General features: G+C 40.1%; 1 protein-coding gene and 1 long non-coding RNA gene across 3 annotated transcripts; one reads left to right on the top strand and one right to left on the bottom strand.

Moving 5' to 3' along the window:
• Positions 1 to 11,242: 11,242 nt before the first annotated feature.
• LOC120325082 lies at positions 11,243 to 14,689 on the top strand. The gene is made up of 3 exons (XR_005566896.1): positions 11,243 to 11,473; positions 13,928 to 14,209; positions 14,300 to 14,689. It is a non-coding gene; the product is annotated as an uncharacterized LOC120325082 (long non-coding RNA).
• A 1,711-nt stretch (positions 14,690 to 16,400) lies between these two features.
• On the bottom strand, positions 16,401 to 18,502 carry NPBWR1 (neuropeptides B and W receptor 1). 2 transcript variants are annotated; one of them, XM_039390421.1, is made up of 3 exons: positions 18,351 to 18,502; positions 18,135 to 18,265; positions 16,401 to 17,794 (listed from the first exon to the last, which is right to left on the bottom strand). In XM_039390421.1, exon 3 carries the CDS (start codon positions 17,649 to 17,651, stop codon positions 16,668 to 16,670), a length of 984 nt encoding a protein of 327 aa, XP_039246355.1. In that variant the 5' UTR covers positions 17,652 to 17,794; positions 18,135 to 18,265; positions 18,351 to 18,502; the 3' UTR covers positions 16,401 to 16,667. The 2 variants fall into 2 exon arrangements, with proteins under 2 accessions (XP_039246355.1, XP_027583959.1); XM_027728158.2 differs by having other exon boundaries at positions 18,135 to 18,502.
• Positions 18,503 to 18,896: the final 394 nt, after the last annotated feature.

Consider the following 18,896-nt stretch of genomic DNA (forward strand, 5'->3'; position numbering starts at 1 on the left):
AACTGAGCCCACCCTTTAATCCTGAGGTTCATCTGCTGGGGCCGAGCAAGCTTGGACAGTGGCAGTGAGGTCCTCAGGACGTAGGTTTGTTTAGAGTGACCTTCTCTTAGATGGATGGCCTTACAGGGCTGACGAGCTCCATCTGCCCGGGGGAGTTTTTCCCTGGCCGGGAATCGAACCCAGGTCGCAGCGGTGAGAGTGCTGCAACCTAACCATCGTATTTTCACTGTATATATCTGTTTTGTATATAAAATATATATTTTGGCTATAGCTTTGTCTGTTTGGTTTTTTTTTTTCCTTCTTTGGGAAACAGGCTCTGTTGTCGAGTTTCGGAGACCTGGCGGGAAGCCAGCTCGAAACTTGCACGCTAGTTTTTAGGTAGAAACTGTCAACCAAATGCACTACTGAAGCTTTCCAAAAAGGTAGATTTTCTAACTGGGAAAACCAAACTAGTAAAAAGAACACACAAAATCTTCCCTGGAGGTAACTTTAAGAAATGCCAATTTCTTTTTGTCATGAAGTAGCAGTTGCTGATCATCATGAGGTTACAAATGACCTAATACTTTTTAAAAAATAGAAAAGTTAAGAGCTTTGGGATACTATATATTTTGCAGAACATGATCTGCGCAATGTGATGAACGAGTCGAAAATACTCCTCTGAGCAGAGAAAGTGACTGTGACTTTATCCATTTGCCTTGTTTGCAAGACTGATATTTCGGGGTGGGCGATATAATACAATGTAGCCTGCACACTTAGCGAGGTAAAAAGTCTTACTAGAGACTAGTTACTGTATATCAGTCTTAAAACTCATCAGTGGTGCTAGCTGTGCTACAAGGAAAAGCTCATATCAGCTGTGGTACAGTAAAATGAATTTGAGGATATGTGACCATGGCTAAGCATATGGTTTGAACCTGATAGGTCAGGAGCCTTTAAAAATACTACTGTCCTCTTGAAACTGCCATGGACTTACACTATTAAGGAACTGAATAAATGGCATTCCCCATTAATTCTTTGGTATTTAAATTCTCTGTTTAACAAATTCGTTCTCAGAACCTGATGCTGAGGTACCTGTGTGGAGAAATTATTTTACACTGCTTTCTGAGATGTTGCAAAAGGACTTGGGTAGGACCATGAAGTGAAGACTCTGAAAGGTAGCTCAACATCCATATTGCATAAAAAATTTTATTTCCATATCTTAATTGTGTTGATACCTCTTTCCTTTTTATTCCTATAACAACAAGGCAAAAATATCATAATTTATAAACTTTAGGCTGGCTTTTAGGGGTTCTCACAAATGCTGTTGAAAGAAAATCTAAGTGTTCTGGATAGTGCATTAGCTTAGCTGAGCTTCCCTTCCCTCCAGAGGGCAAGGATTTATGCTGTGAAGGTATAGTTCACCTGGAGGTCACTCTGACAAGCCTCTGATCAGACATTTCTATGCCTGGTTTAATATAGGACCAAGTTTTCATCTTTGCTTAGTGGCTAAAAGCTTAAGATAGTTTTCTGCTTTTCGGCTGCACCCAAAAAACATGATGCCTTCTCAATTATGTTGAAGCATCAGAGAATCTAACTTACAGATATTGACATTAATTTGAGCATTACATCAAAACAAAGCAGTTGAATCAGTCTGGACCTGATGGGATTTCTCTTTGCTGTTTTGTCAGTTTGCTGAAAAAATTAGGCTTCCAGTAATCCAGTTTGGAATTGATGCTGTTGGTATTTTTTTTTCTTTTTTTGCAAGGTTTGAAAGGAGAGTGAATTTCTCTCTTTCCCCCATATTTTTCTTGGAGCTGTGATCTCATCCAACTCTTTTCCGTGGTCCATGGCCAAAGCTGGTTCTGTGTTAATACATGAGGAAAAAGAGTTTCAGGCAAAATGCTGTGCAGGACTAGAGGAAATCTTCAGACTATCACTTCTGGTTTTGTCTCTTTGGAGAGACATCACTTTTCTTTGTCTATCTTTTGAGAAGTCTGTGCCTATTGATTTGGGACAAGTTCTTGTAGTTAGAAATCAGTAGGAGAAGTGAAGCTCTGCCCACTGAAGATGGTGATTAAACTCCCAGTAACTTTCAGAGATACTGACTGGCTTTTTAAATTTTTACCCCAGTGATACTTTACATATTCTGCATTGCAAGTGCCAACATAATGCTTTTTTTTGGTCTGCATTCTCCTCACCACTCTCTATATATGAACATCTTCAGGTGTACAGAAGTGGAGAAGCCAGTGAAAAAAAAAGCTGTTGGTGAGACAGTAAGTCTTGTGGCTCAACAGAAACTTTTCAGAAATGCATAAAGTGCTGAAGTGGGCAGAGTGAGTCTCACAGGATATGTGCCCAGGTATGACTTAAAGGACAGCAGCACCCCACCGCCAAGACTAGTGTAAAACTTTTCAGCATGCATTTGTGTTTGCTCTGAAGTGCAAATCCTATTCTCTTAGCTGATTCCACAAATAGAGGTGTGCTTTCAGACACCATTCCTCACAACTATTTCTGTTAGACTAAAAGCCCCCCTTGGTTGCTTTGTTCTTGGTCACTGACATTTGTTGCCTGGCAATCAGGTTGCTAATTTTTTCAAGGATATTTTTTTTTCAACTTCTGGGTTAGAAACTCTTTCAAAAGGAGTGTTCCCATTATGAAAGTATAGATGAACTTGTGCCTGGGATCTAAATAAAACCTGAAAACATTTGTGTGTGGGAGTGGGAGGAACAGCAGTATCACTGTACTTTAGAAAACAAAAAAAACTGACATTCACATTTGTTCCTTCTGGGCACCAAGGCTCCATCAGTCTCTTGACTGCCTTCATTGGCTCTAGAAGGTTTTGTCATTTGCTCCACTGCAACACCCTTGTGCTGGAGCAGAGCATCCTCCTCTGCTGCAAGAGGGATCCTGCTTTCTCCTGCTCCCAACACAGCTCCAGACTGCTCTCAGAACCCCACTCATGTGTTTATTCATCTGTCTCCCACACTCCATGTCACTGGGCTCTGTCTCTCAGTGCCGCTTCTTATTGCTTTGGCAGCGCAATCCCTGCTCAGTAATGTTATTGCTGGTACACTGTAATCTGTAGATTAGAGACATTCATTACAATGATGCCCTGTGCTTCATTTATCGACTTGGTGAGTCTTCTGTAATTGATGGCATGAGACTATCTGAGATTGTACTTCATGGTATTTCAATTCCCATTAGTACTGAACATTAGAGAGATGAAGCAGCACCCTACATGTGTACACACAAAAATTTCTGCGTTATTATAGCTCTTCATTAAAATTAAGTCCAACTACAGAAATAAGTATCCTTTTTTTTGGTGATCCTTATGGAAACTAATTTTTTGTTCCTGTGTGAAAAAACGTAATAAAAAATAAATATATGTTTTATAGGAAGAAGTATCTCTCTAGCTTATAGTAGTGACAATAAGCAGGACTTTGAAGGGCAATCGGATCTGTTCAAGGAAAACAGATATCAGAATAAATCTGAAGTGTGGAACACCAGAAAATGAAATGGAAGATATCAGTCAATGAGAGTCCATAGATTACTGTACGTGAAATTCAGTTGCTAAAGAGTTATAGAGCAATCTAATATACCTTTGCGATACTGTGTAATTACAGGAATATTGATTGGATTACCAGCCTAATCTATAGGCTTGGTAACTGTGGGATGGTCTACTTGGGTGAAACTAAATATATATAATGCCTGTATCCTATAAAACATTAACAACTATTAAAATGTCAATAGTATTTACTTTGAATAAGGCAGAATTAGTTTTTCCCTAAAGAAAAACTGTTTTCAGCACCCATCTGCTTGGATAAAATGCTGTCTCTTGGAAACTTCAATGAGAAAATAGTTCCTCTTAAGAGTGAACATCCTGACACAAATGGTGAGTAATCTACTTCTAACAGCCATAATGTGACCTGAAATATCTTTCTGACAGTGTGAAGACTATTTTTCCTACTTAGGGTTTTTGAAAACTAGATGACTTTTTGGCTTTTACTTCAGGAAAGTACGGTTAAAGGCATTTACATCTTCAGCTCAGCTAGAACAGGTTGCCAGAATCTGGTCACATCATTGTACTTTCAATCAGGCACAATTCCCTCCTGAGGAGTTAGTTGACAGAGAATGGCAAAAGCAAGCTCAAAATTTGGACAGACCTCAGTCAAAGCAAGTTAGTAGACCTTTTTTATTTATTTATTCCCACTTTGATGACCCTGAGCAACATTTCTGCTTTGAAATGCACTTCACAGTAGTTACAATTTTACAACATGATCTGCATTAGGTTTTTGGCATGCATATCTCTATTCTCACCTCACTGAATTTTGAGTAGATATCTCTCATAAGGAGGGTAATAAAAATGACCTGTTAGATCAAATTCTCAGAATTATTCTTTGTGTTATTTTTCCAATTTAGCATATTTTAGAAGTTCCTGTTCTGTACAGAAGGAAAAACATCAATAGACTGGCTAGGATTTTCATGGGAAATAGAAAAGTGTGTAAGATTAGCTTTCAGATGGTAACATTTTTTCTCACTAGGGAGTTCCACTGCTCTTTGCAGAGAGACATTAATGTGTTCCTAACAGTACCACAGTAGTGTGTCCTGAAAGGGCTTTTGAGCTGATCCTGCTTTCAAGATAAAAGCAATAATGTGTATATATATGCAAAACTAACATCTGCCTCACTTTTATGAAAATTCATGTATATTGGACACAGATGCCTCAGTAGGTTGTTATATATCTACTGCTCTTGTGAAAAGACTAAACCACATGATTGTATAGTAAGGCAAAGCCATACTCTTGAAGAGGAAGAGAATATTTGTGTGATACCAGCATAAGCTGACAGGAGACAGTGCTGCAGGGAGTTTACTGAGGGAAGTATTTTCCAAAGTCTATGTTGACCTAATTACAGTATGACTTCTGGAAAGACCTGGCTTCTGTTATTACTTTTATAAGACATCTGCAAAGGGAGCAAATACTGTGCTCACTCTTGCACTTCTTTTCCACACAGAAGCTAATCTGTCCCTGCAATGTTTCTTTGTTGTACCCACTCGTGCTTCAAACCTGTTGCTCAGACAAATTGCTGCCTGTGATGCTTATGTTAGTGATGATGTATTGACAAACAATACCTGAGGTATGATGTGGATCTTTTATCTCTGTTACCATTTAGGAAAAAATAAAATTGCTTTTAGAAAGTCCTTGACAGAGGCAGTTGGAAATACTTTGTCAAAATAACTTCCTAATAAGTGCAGATTTGTTAAGAATGGGTTTCTGTATTCAGACATGACAGCTATAGTGAAAACAAAAAAGCTCTTGGGTACACATTAGACTCTGATTAGATTGGGAAACATCCATTTGCAACCAAGAAAATCACTAGTTTGGTGGTAGATAAACAGAGTCTTTGGTGGCAAGGACCCTCAGAGAGGCATATCCCTGTGGCAGCCCCTCTCTGCTTTAAACTGGTACAGAGAAAGGATTAGGCAGCCTTTGGACTAGTAACTGAACAAGACTGGAAAGAGTACCTCAACTGTGCATGTCTTTCCTTGCACTTGGACTTTTTAAACAATGCATTATTTATTTGCTCAAAGGTACAAAGCAAACATAAAAGGACAGAACAAAGTACTCCTATTTTAGGTTTTCTCCTTGCTTTTTGCCTATGCTCATCACCCTTCCTAAGTGAATTCTTTCCTGTTGTTCCCAATTCCTCTGAAGATCATCCTTACTCTGGCTGTGGTGAAGCAGCTGCTTCCAGACAAATGTTGCCAAGTTTTGCACTTGTGATTTCAAAGTCCTGGGGCTTTTTTGTTTGTTTGTTTTCCTTCTAAGCTACATTTGATTTCAAAAAGTGGAGTATAGTGAACAGCTCAGATTTAATTTTCATAGGACCAAGAGATCTAAGAAATTTTCAAAAATATACTTTATTTAAAGTAATGTAATTATGTAAGACATTATGTGATTTCTTCTCAACTGAAAGCTTTAATGAGCTGTGTGAGTCTTTACTGATGACCCACGTGATTTTCTGTGGTGTCGGGTTTTTTGGTTGTTGTTTGGTTTTTACTTTGTTTCGTTTCAAATTACTCCCTATGTTTATTGCTGAATATAAAAAGTGCACATAAACAGTTCCTGGAAACTTATTCCCTTGCAAAACAAATAGTAAACCTCCACAAAAATCCTTATTTTGGAAAATGTTCTAACTTGTTATGAAACAAAGAAATAAATTATCTTAGATGAAGCAATATTTAAAATAAGAGGGAAGAAAGTGAAAAGCTTATTAGAAAGACTATAATCGTGCTTCTAACACTGTAATTACACAGCACATAAATTTCTCAGGCATCTGCAATTACTTTCAACTTTTGTAAGCAGAGTTCTAAATAGGTAGAAAATTCATTTTTAGTTGTAGTTTTCTACTTAGCATATTGTAGCTACAGTTCTGCAGGCATAACATGCAAAACAAGACCTGACAATCAGATTTTTGTTTACAAGCAATGGTAACTGCTATGTATTATTAAAATATTGTCCAATTAAATTTTCTGTTAGAAAGTAAATTAAAAGGGAGTTAAAAACTCTGCAGTTTAACTCTGGAGCAATTAAATTAACTGCATTATGAACAGAGTTGGAGGCACAGTTGTTGGACCCATTCATTCAATAAAAATGCTGGGAAAAAGGTTGGAAATTTTGTGTAAGACTTGGATGATTTTGATTAGTTTCGTATTTATTTAGGTTGGCTGATTCCTTGTACATATTAGTATTATAGCTTTTAGTGCTCAGCCACATTTTTTGTTCCTAGCTTTCCTTTTTTCTCTGCAATTTGGTAAAAAAGAAATAATCTGATTAAGTCCAAAATTTTCTCATGTAAGTTATAAATTGCTTCATTTATTTAAGTGTTTAGTAGTGATTTATATATATATATAAAGTATAGCATCCGGTAGTTTTCTCATTCCATGTTAAGAGGTTCATAACCCTTGTCTGAGAATTGCATTGGGTCCCTTAAGCAGTGTGCAGCATACCAGCATGAGAGCATCTGAGAGCCATTTTTCTCTCCATTCCTGTTAACTTCAGGTAACTTCGGGTCACGTTCTCTTTTAACAAATTGTCACGAGATGTTTTTCTGAGTACAAACACCTTTTAACAACAAAGGAAGCAGTTCCTTGTTTATGCCACATTTTCTTTTTCCGTCCTTGAAGAATTAACACTGCTACTGCCTTGCTTTGCTTTTCATCATGGCCCCTGACACGTGCTTCTTAGTAGGTAGATTGCAATTCCTGAAAGCTTTTGCAGCACAACATAAGCTACAAAATCCCTTTGCAGAAAGAGTGGGAGGCACTGTTGCGCAGAGAGTGCTGGAGTCTCCTTAAGGTAGGCAGGGGAGGGACAGAAGAACAGTTGACACTTCAAGTCCTGCAATTGATATAGCAAAAATTCAAAATATGATCATTAACAATGGTAGGGCCTACTAGAGTGATTTCTGCATTGATTCTCCTGTCATATATTCCAGCTTGGCTTGATTCATTTAACTGTGTTCTAAGTTATTTATACCAGGATTAATTTATTTAGATAACATTTCTTTATGTCTTTTTGGTTTTAGTGGAGTTTAGGTAAACGTAAGCAGAACTCTTCACCGCACTAAATAAACTTGTCAGCAGGGTTGAAGTATGTTCTGAGCTTTTTGGGAACAGCAACTTTTGAGAAGATGTATTACATTTTGGTATTCTCTTTACCACACATTGCCCATGTGAATGGAAAAGGTGTATCAGATAAGTATCAAAACCTTAGGAGAAAGGAAAGATTATCATACTCTTTTAAATCTTTTCCTTTTAATACTTCAGTGCTTCTTAAAACATAGGTCTGGGTTTTGTTTGGGTTTTGGTTTGGGTTTTTTTTGGTTTTTTTTTGGTTTTTTTTTTGTTTTTTTTTTTTTCATTTTTGGTTTTGCTTTTTTCTGATTTTGTTTCAAACTAGTCAAGGTATCTCCAAAAAATGATAGCTAAGTGCTTTCTCCCTTTATAAGAAATTTGCACATTTAGTTGTCCAAATTTGCCATCGCTTGTTGCAGCACCAGAAACCAAAAATGATCTATCCCACTAGTTCTTGCTGATACTTGAGTAGCTTTAGCTTATCAGAGATAACAAATGCCAAACTCTAAGGTTCATCACATATGGAGACAATAGTTTCTATAGGTACCTAATATAATTCAGAGGAAAGTTTTATATAGCATACTGCTGCTATGTCACTATGCCAACCAGAAATTAGCCTTGTTATTTCTTTAGCTGAAGATCTGTTTTATAACACACACTCAGTGACTGAGGCATAAAAGCCCATGTGCAATTTTTCAGATTCAGTTTTAAGGTGAATCTAATGCAGAATTGAAAAGTACACCTAGAAAAATACATATCTCTTCTGAGACATGGAAGGGAGCAGGCTCATGGTCCTCTCAGTCTTCCAGGAGGCCAGTGTCCCCAGAAAAATAAGTGTCTGCCTCTTTTAGATTGCAAATTTTCTTGTGCAGCTCTCAATTTTCTGTAGATGGGTAAATGTCTACCACAATAACCTAGGTTGCTTAGCGTTTTGGTGCTACCATAGTATCAACAGTAAATAACAATAATCAACCAACAGTTCCACTATTCTAACAATTTTCTATTGATTTGATTTGGCCTCTGTAGGCAAGGATGTAGTGCAGAAGTAATGCACCTCAGAGCTAGAGCTGAAGAATGCTTACCTGAAGGTGCCAGGTAGTGTAGCCTAGATTTCCTCCTGCAGAAAAGGAATCTGCTACCACATGGACATGTTATATGACTTCCATCCAATCAGAAACAAAAATATACACTACAGTATTTAAGGGGGCTGTAGCAACACCTGAACCTGTAGTAATTTATAAGGACACATTACGTTGTTGGCTATTCCTACATTAAAATCACACCAACTCTATCCAACTGGAATTCTGCCAGATATCTAAATTATTAAACGCCTTCCTCTTTATTAGAAACATACAGAGTTTTTTCTTCAATAAACACCTTAAAAATAGAATAACGTGGACATATTTTCATTAAAGAAAATCACCAGTTTTCTTCAAGGACATGACAGTTTTGGCTGAGAATCCCTTGCCTTACTGACCTGCCTACTGTCAGAACAAAAAATTCGAATCTGGGAGTGAAAAGGAGTTTTCATCGAAGTTTAACCTAAACTACTCCTATGATCTCAGCAGGCTTGTTCAACCAACACCTGTTAAAAAGTACCAATCTTCAAATTTTTCAAATGCGTATGGAGTCATGCCATTTTATATGTAGTTTACAATGAAAAAACCCAGTATTTTTTTGTTTCACCTTGCTATTTTGTATTGGTTTTGTCACTTCTATAACACAGCATCCGAATTAGCCCTCTGGAACATCTTTTTAGTCTTTAGCTCCTGTTTAGGAAAACAATAATGGCTTCTCAGTGAAGAACCAGTGCCACCTCGGGGCTGGAATATGAAAGTAGGAAAAGTGTCCAAAACACTAAATACACTCTGGGGATAATAGGAACCAGAGACAGAGAAAAGGGAAATAATGGGGCGGGGGGGGGGAAAATCGAGCTAATGAAAATAGTGGGAAGCAGAGTACAGAGTCATCCAAATCCTTGTCCTAGGGCAGCTGGGGATCCATAGGGCCACCCTAGTTTGAAGAACGGTGTGGAGGAGAGGTTATTTCTGCCTGCTGATCAGCCCAATGCTCCCCCAAACCACTCCCTCCGGGGGGAGTGGGAATGTGCAGGAGCAGATGGGTCCTCAGCTGCGTGAACAGACATCATGCCGGTTCGGATGTAAGAGTACCATTTACATTTGAAGAGGAAGCTTATAAAGAAACAGAAAAATGGCAAACAGGTTTTGAGATCATGCCTTTGGAAAATTCTGACCTTTATTAAAGGAAATGTCTGTCCTTCATTAAAGATATTTTAATATACTGTATTTATCATACTTTTGAGTAAAATTTGAGGAAAAGATGCCTTACATAGAAAATACATGCTCCATGTTGGGCATGACAGCAGAAACTCTTTTCCACTCAGTACATTTGCTAAATAAGTTGTCTTTGAACTCCCTCTGGTGGCATAAAGGTTTTGCAAGTAGAAAAATACTTTGGAAGCACTTGCAGAGCTTCAAATAAGTGTCTTAGCAATAAATTGATAATTTGTGCTTCTTCTTCATACTTCCAAAAGACAGCTATGAAAGAAGATGGGGAAATGGGAAATATATAAACCTTATGCAGAGTTTAATTCTAATTTTTTAACTTTGTAATGCAGAAAAATAAGTTAGTGGTGTTCTCTCACTTGAATCACAAACGCATAGCATTGCCTTGTGTTGCAGTCATGCTTTAAACTGGTGAAGCAACGTAAAGAACTTTCCCAGTTTCCACAGTGAAATTATTTCGAAGCAGAAAGAGGCCAAACAAACTGAAGGGGCTGGGGACCACTGTAACTGGGATGGGTTTGTCTGCAAGATCCTCACTCATAGTGGTGAGCAGTGAACCCTCACACAGGGTTAAGAAGGGAATAATTTCCTTCTCATGACTGGGCTGCTCATATAAGCAGCTGCTTACCAGAATGAGCAAAAGGATAGCAATCATTTATAATGAAAACTTGTCTACATTGCATATGTATACGTGGGGGGGTTGCCAGCTGCATGTTGTGCTGTGTGTGTTAGACAACAATGTCGATGTTAGACTCAATGTTAGTCTGTTAAATTCAAGCCTTTAAACTGCTGCTTCATCTGCTGCCTGCACTGTGTGAATATCATATCCTTTAATCTCTTTGATTAACTATCAATTAATCTAATTATGTTTTCTTTCCAGAAGTTTTGATGTCATGCCATTGAATTAGTTATACAGTTGAAATTATTAGGGCCCTATACAAATAGTCTCTGGAAAAGGAATGTTTACTGTATTTCCAGGCTCTGGAAATTCCAGAGTATCTGAACTCATAGAGAAAAACTCCATTTACTCAAATATAACTGGGCAAAACTGGTGCATTCTTCATTTAAGAGAAAGTCCTTATGGCATAAATCTTTCTACAGATATTAGACTTAAAAATAGAGTATAAATTTTCTTAATGGGAGTACTTAGTTTGAGTAAGCACAGGAAAAGTGTGGAACATTTTGCTCTCAAAAGTTTTATTAGAAAAAAAATTATCACTTAGTTGATTAAAAAGAGCAGAAACTGGAAACATTCTTAGGAGACAAGTAAAGGAAATTGATTCTTAGAAACATCTAAGAATTAAAAAAAAAAAATAAATGGGTTTGGTTTAGCTTGCAGGATAAATCTAAACAAAACATTACTTCATGAAAAAAAAATGTTCCTTTCTGAAGATGAACTTTCCTTTGACAGATGTGCCCAACCAGAGGCAGCTGCAGGGAAATGTCCAGATGTACTACAGGGATCATAAATCTGCCCATGTCCCATGTCACAGCCATGCTCATGGAGAGCGTTTCTAAGACTTCAGCTTGTTGCACCAGCAACAGGCAGCCTGAAAGTAAGCCAGGAAAGAATTCCATAATGTTTCGTGTCCCATTAAGTACTATATAGTTATGTATTATAATGAATATATATGCTCTAAGAATCAACTATTCAGAATTAGGAATTAGGGAGCAGACCCTGGATTTCCTGCTAGGACTCAGTGTGAGAACTTCTTGAACCTGGATTTTGGAGTTTCATGATATATTGATACGTGTACATGTCAGTACCCCTGTTAGGTCAGGAAAGTGCTTTTGAAGTAAACCTTCTGATCTTTCTCTTACCACCCTTTGATCCATTCTCCTTTGGCACTGTGTATTCCTCCTTAAACCTGCCTGCTTCCTCTTGATGTGCTGCTCCTGACTTCAGAGCAACTTTATGCTGTGGAAAAACTACTTGGAGAGATGCTTGAAAGTCTCTAAAATACAATTGATAGAGGTGCAAAACTTAATGAGTAAGTGACGTAGGGATGATAGAGGAGATGTATGTTTTGAAGGCTGCTTTGGCCAACATATCTGGAACATGAAACATCATGTGGCATGATGTATCCCTTCCGCTATGCCAGCTTACCTGAGCTGAGTCAGAAACTTGCCTAAATTCTCTGGTGTTAATGCAGTCCTCCGAAGGAGTCCAAAAAAAGCACGGAGATCGATGGTGGTCAACATCAGCTATGGGTTTGGGGTAGCCGGCTCAGGAACAGCCAGGCAACAGTGCTGTTGCTGGGAAAGTATGAAGGGTGATTTTTAAACACAATCTACAGAGAACTTGTGGTCCTGACGGAATATCTAGTTTTCCAGATATCTTTAATCAGAGCTCCGAGAGTGTGTTTTAGCCACTGAGGGACACATGCACTCAGGGTTCCTAGCTGAAGGTGTGCTTGGTTGTCACACACAGTTACTCTCTGGGTCTCCATAGGTTGCTACATATAGACTATAGGGACATGCTCATGAAAAGGGGCGCACGTCTTTTAGACGCCGAGGTATTGAGGACATTTGGTGCTGACAGTCTACAAAAAACTGGAGGCCTGATTTTGTTTAATCACACTATTTTTGCATGTGGGAAGCCGAATACTCACTTAAACAGAAAAGGTTAAACTGTTCTCTCCTACCTTGACTTATGAGACTTTACTGCAATCACACCAGCAAACACCTGTTGCCTTTGTGCTTCTGCATCAGAGGCTCAGATCCTTCTGGGTCCCAGAACTTTACCCATACCTGCTTTTTGCAGAGCAAGGCATCTGGCATTATACAGGTGTATGCTCCTGGTACTCTAACTAACCACAGCCCTGAGAATACAGCCCTGTCTACTCCTTCCATCTTGTTCCTCTCAAAAGTCACACACACACACACACACACACACACACACACACACACACACACACACACACACACACACACACAATTTCCTACATGCTTTCAGGCAGTGGCCAACAGTTTGAAATGCTGGATTCAAATCAGTCAGAGTGGTACAGAGGGTGAGAATGAATAGACAGAGGATGTCCCCGTGGGACTGGCTCTACCTATGCACGGGTACCTGCAGCTGTGCCCTCGCTGCACAGGCAGAATGGACTGGAACAGAATGATCTGCTTTGCAGCACCTGGAGGCAAATCAAATCTGCAAACTGCAGATGTGATGTGGCCTGTGGGGAAAATAGCTTGGGCAGCTGTGTGCATGGCTGTGAGCCTCAGCACAAGGGTCGGTTACTTGTGGTCAGGATGGCTCAACCCCGAGAAGGCTTAGTCTTTCATTCCTGGCCTGTCTCACCTACTAGGGAATCTACAAAATAGTTGCTGTTAGGTTAAAGTGCACTGAAAGCAACTTCCATCAGGCATGATAGCAATAGCCTGACAGCAAATTCTCTCATTCCCACTTCAATACCATGAAAAAAGTTCACCTTTTAAAAAAAAAATTCTATTGTATTTAATTATATAATCTGATTTCTGTTTTCTCTGCTTTCCTTATGGAAGGAAGTCTGTATCAAATATCTGCAAGAATTGTTGCAAGTTAGATTTATGCTCTGTGGAAAATGGATTTAATTTACTCTTTTTCGCATAAATAAAATACTTCCTTACAACAACTATACTGTCTTACAATGTGACACTCTTAAATTTCATTATATCTGGTGAGGCATGATCTGAACAGGAGCATAAATTACTGTTCTGGAAAAAAAAAAAAAAATCAGAAATATTTAAGGGGAGCAAATTCCTTGTTATGTTATCCTCTATTGCTGCTCCGGGAGACAAAGTTTAGCTTCTGTACAGCATCAGGTCATCCTTGTTGACCAGCAGTGTTGAAGATCAAACCTCTCTCTTTCCTGCTGAATTGCTGGATTTGGTCACATTTAGGCTGAGAATGTTCTGTTTCCCAGACCAAAACGGCATATGATGGAAGGAGAACTGGGTATCACCTGTTTTAATGCTGAAGCTCTTCAGGATGAGAGGGGGCCTTACTTACCATTTAATACCCTCCCCAGGTTCTCCAGGCTCAGCTTCCTCTTTCAAGTGGATACCAATCTGCAATGCCTGCAATAGGATAGGCTCCAGTTCCACCTCCCAGACATGTCATGGACACCACAGAGAGCACAGCTGTGCAGGGGGAGTCCTGCTCAATGTATGAAATTCAGGTGAGCACCCATGTCAGAGGGGGGCTGTTGCTCAAATCTCAGCCTGTTCTGTGACTAACAACTCTGGGAAAACTCCAGATGTTTGAGACACACAGAATTCTTCTTGGGTGTTCATCCTACTAGGAGGAACAGGTAAGATGGTTCCATAATGAGAAGGAATTTAGGGAAGGATTGTGTTTACCACAAGGTGATATTCTGTTTGCATTTTTATGTTTCTGATAGAAAAAAGACAAGCAGTCCAAGATACTTTGAAGTGAAATTTGTTAATGGATAATACTTCTCATATTTTCCCCTATGGACAAGAGGAATTGAGCACAGGAATTCTTCAGTCTTCAGGGAAGGATCACAACTAATGAGGAAACAACAACCCTTTTCTGAGAATAATACTGTTTATTTTTTAAACTGTATGCAGTCTTTACACAAGTAATGTTGTTATGAAAGTGATGACTTAGGAATACAAGAGGCATGGCTGTATGTACAGACGAACATCTTTCTCCATGGCAAGTGACTGACCACAAGACAGCTGGTGGGAAAAGCTTTGTTTCAGTCAGAAAGATGAAGTGTTGGACTCTGTTTCTTGAAGCATGTTTTCGCACGAGGTGTGGAAATGAGTAATCAACACATTTTGGTCTTGCTCTTTCAAAGGCCAGCTTCTGTGTCTGATGGAAGTCAATCATACACCCTCCAATGGAGCAGAACTAGACACTGTTGGAAACCTCCTATTTCCATAACAGCTAGGATGTTGAATTTAACACTAACAGTCTCAGAGAATATTAATATCTTATAAGGAGAAATGATTTAGTCATCGAGCCAGTTATATGGTAATATAATGTACCAGGATTTGCATAATTGTTAAAATCTGCAAGTAAAATTTTCATTTGGAGCTTCTTCAGAAGGATTTAGCAGAAGAAACTTTCCACGTGCCTATGGCAGAACTTTAGACTGCATCAGTGGGAGGTGCAAGGGCTTTCAGGAGGCACCTGCAAACCTGAGGATGTATCACATGAATCCTTATGCACTTCCTGAAACTCATCATCCCCTCCTGTGGAAATGCCATTTCTTAGCCACACTTCCTTATCTCTCTATATCCAGGGGAGGGGAAAATATCTAACAAAATTTGTGTTACACTGATTTAGCATCTGCCGCAGGGAAGAGCAGGGAAGACCACTTAAATGAGAAATGTTAGGTGACTGCAAATATTTTCTCGGTCTTCCACATTTTTTTGGTTTTTCTTAGAGGGCTAAAAGAGGAGATAGGAGGAATAAACCTCCTCATGTAGTGTTGAATATATGAATTCTAGAGAAACTTTCATTCACCCTCTCCATCCTCCTTCAGATAAAATTAACATAATCTTTTAAGTGTTTTCTTTTTAAATTTTATTTTTTCATTTCACTTCCTCTCCTTGAGAGAAATATTAATAAATCTTACAAAAAAACCCCAAACAGAATACAAATGTGTGAGAGATAGTTTAAAAGTAACCTAACCACTGCATATGTTATTTATGAATTTTTCAAATCCTTAAAAGTTAACTCGTTCTGAAAATACTTTTTGATTCTGTTTTCTAGGACCAAAAATAAAAAAAACAAACAACTGTATGTGCAACAAGATGGACCATAAACACATGGTAAATAATAAAGTAATCATCACTTCTGATACAAACAAAAGCTGCAGGTTTTACAAACTACAACCACCAAGCACACTGCCACAGCAAGTGGCTCCAAACCCACATCTGTGTGTTTTATTCACTAGTCAGGGTGTGCTTTTTCTTCCTTAAAGCCAGACTGAGGTCTCTTTTCTGTTTTCATGGATTTTGACTACCTTATCTCTGTCCCCTGTAAAATGAAATGAGCTCAATATCTTGCTTCGTTCCTTATCCTTTGGAGTTGTGCCTTTTTCAATCATTGTAAGTTTGCAAGACTTTGGGTAAGTAGGTCCTATGGGTAAGAAAGAGGCCGAGGAATCATTAAGCAAGACACTCAGTAACACACCTTTATTGGGCTTTACAAATCACCAGTAACTGAGACAGTCATGGGCTTGAGTTCACAAAGCAATACCTTTAAAAAGGGAAAAGGGACCTGCTGCAGCTCTGTGTGCTACAAACCTAGGTCAGAAAGCACATTAGAGAGAAGGAATGAAAAAGGAAAAAAAAAAGAAAAAGAAAAAGAGAAAGAGAAAGAGAAAGAAAAAGAGAAGAAAGGAAAAGGAAAAGGAAAAGGAAAAGGAAAAGGAAAAGGAAAAGGAAAAGGAAAAGGAAAAGGAAAAGGAAAAGGAAAAGGAAAAGGAAAAGGAAAAGGAAAAGGAAAAGGAAAAGGAAAAGGAAAAGGAAAAGGAAAAGGAAAAGGAAAAGGAAAAGGAAAAGGAAAAGGAAAAGGAAAAGGAAGAAAAAGCAAGGGAAGCAATGCTACAGAAATGAGTGCAGGACAGTTGAGAAAGATACACTTGTTCCCAGTTCATGTCTTGGGTAGTGAGGTAACCTGAAGACCTGTAGGCAATCACAAGGAGGCTGCAGAGAAAGCATTTGCTGGGCTGGAATCACTCAGGAAAAGCAGGTGACTGTGAGAGGTACAGATGATGGGACAGAAGGTTGGCTTTATGAGGTGGTTCTGCGATCTATCAGTTTGCGAAAGCTCCTCCGGAAACTGTCATCCAGAAAGGCATACAGGAAAGGGTTGAAGCAGCTGTTGGCATAACTTAGGCTGGTGATCAAGTAGGAAATCCCAATGATGAGTGGAGTTTGTGGGATGTCTGTGATGAGGGCCACCACTGTGCTAAGGTGATAGGGTGTCCAACAAAACAGGCACACAGCCAAGATGACAACTACCATCAGTGTCACCTTTTTTTTGGCTTTGTCCAGAGCTTTCGCATTGCAATTGAGTTGCATATGTCTCAGTCTGAACAACATAGTGGTGTAGAGGGTGCAGATGGTGGACACTGGGATGACAAAGCCTAAAATAAGGGTGTAGATCCGACTGCCTTTCCACCACACACTCTCAGGATGGGGAAACACAAAGACACACTGGGAACGCCCCTGCTCCTTGTGTATCTTAGCAAAGACAGTGAAGGGCAGGATGATGACTGTGACAAAAGACCAGACACAAAGGCTCACGATCTTGGCTGCTTGGTAGGTGTGGTAGGACGTCTTCCTGGACTTGGTGGTGGCCACCACAACAAGGTAGCGGTCAATGCTCATGACAGTGAGGAAATAAATGCTGGAGAAAGTGTTGTATTGGTCTATAGAGATGATGAGCTTGCACATGAACTCTCCAAAGGGCCACTGCAGGAGCAGGTAGTCAGCAATGTTGATGGGTAGCACCAGGATAAAGAGCTCATCAGCAATGGCCAGGTTGAGGATGAAGATGTTGGTTACAGTTTTCATCTTTGGCGCTTTGAGGATTACATAGATGACAGCAGTGTTGCCTGTCAGCCCCACAACACAGATGACTGAGTAGATGACAGGCACTGTGACGTAGAACCTGGGGCTAAGTGGAGGAGTGGACATATTCAGACCCCCATGCCGTCTCACAGTGCAGTCTGCACATGAGGAATTGGTCTCAGGGAAGGAGTAGTTCTCCATGACTACAGGAGAGAGTGGCCAGGCTCACTGGTAATGAGGATGACTTGCAAGGAGAAGGAAAAAAGGCGAGACCCCTGCTTTCTCAAGGCTGTCTCCTCTGGCACATCCAACCACAAAAGTCACATATGCTGTCCACTGTGAATCTGATGGAAGTAAAGGGAGATTACCGAGGGCGAAGTGTCCTACCTGCTGCTCCTTCCCTCCTCCCACACAGGCAAGTGCCGTGCAGGGTCAGTGCTCAGTCTCAGACTACCCCAGAGTGACAACCAGCCCAAGGTGACAGCGCTCACCTGGGAACCCAGCAGTCCGCTCGGTCGCTGTATCCGCCGTCCTTGGGCAGTGCCTCTGGGCCAGGGGGCCGCAGACCGCGGGGTTCCTGCCCTCTCGGGAGCTGCCGTCTTTGGTATGCTCCCCCAAAAAGCAAAATACACCCCCTTCCCGACGGGACAGAGCGCTTTGGAGGGGGAGAAAAGATGCACTGACCTCTGCCAGCCCGGCTACGGTGGTGCGACTCCCGGAGCAGGGGGGGGTGCGGGTCCGGGTCCCTGCAGGAGAGGGATGCCGGTGACGCTCCTTTGCTTGATCCTGAGAGTGGAATGAGTGACCGTCTAGATCTAGGCAGCAAGCGACAGGTAATGCGAACCGTTGAGAGGGTGTTTTAAAAGTGCTGGAGCACAGAAAACAGATTTGTGCAACTACCTGAAGTCACATCCCGTCTCGAGGTATCGCTGTGCAGCAACGGGGAGAAAAATCTCAGCTGTAGGTGGCATCTACTGGTCGTGCTGGGTCTGAGAGCTCAGTATTCACTGCCTGGATGGCTGCGGGCTTATCCCACTGCGGGGCGTGGGCAGCGTGATGCTGTACATCAGGCTCTGAGCAACCAAATCGAGTTGATGTCAATGATGGTCAAATGATGCTCACTGAGGGGAGTTGGACTAGATAGCCTTTAAAGTTTCCTTCCAACCCAAACTAATCTATGATTCTATGATCTTGCCACAAAAAGACATTTTTCATGGGGCATGGGTATCAAACTGAGGCAGGACATATGCACAAGAGTCCCTATGCCTCTGCCTGACACTTTCACTCCTTCATGTTGTGATAGTGATAAAGGAAAAAATATAACCCTGGGGAGGCAATCTTTTTTAGAGGGTAATTGAGAGTTCCTGATTATCACTTTTTTCAAAAAGTACATGGTGTAAAATATATCTCATTTCAGTTTCATTTTTTTTGCCTTTTCAATGAAAG

The sequence above is a fragment of the Pipra filicauda genome, unplaced genomic scaffold (genome assembly GCF_003945595.2).
Source record: "Pipra filicauda isolate LSUMZ 115617 unplaced genomic scaffold, ASM394559v2 scaffold81_size6448238_pilon, whole genome shotgun sequence".
Lineage (NCBI taxonomy): Eukaryota > Metazoa > Chordata > Aves > Passeriformes > Pipridae > Pipra > Pipra filicauda.

Bases quoted from the DNA above. Each gene is read 5' to 3' on its own strand.
- NPBWR1 (XM_039390421.1), bottom strand. From the start codon at position 17,651: ATGGAGAACTACTCCTTCCCTGAGACCAATTCCTCATGTGCAGACTGC.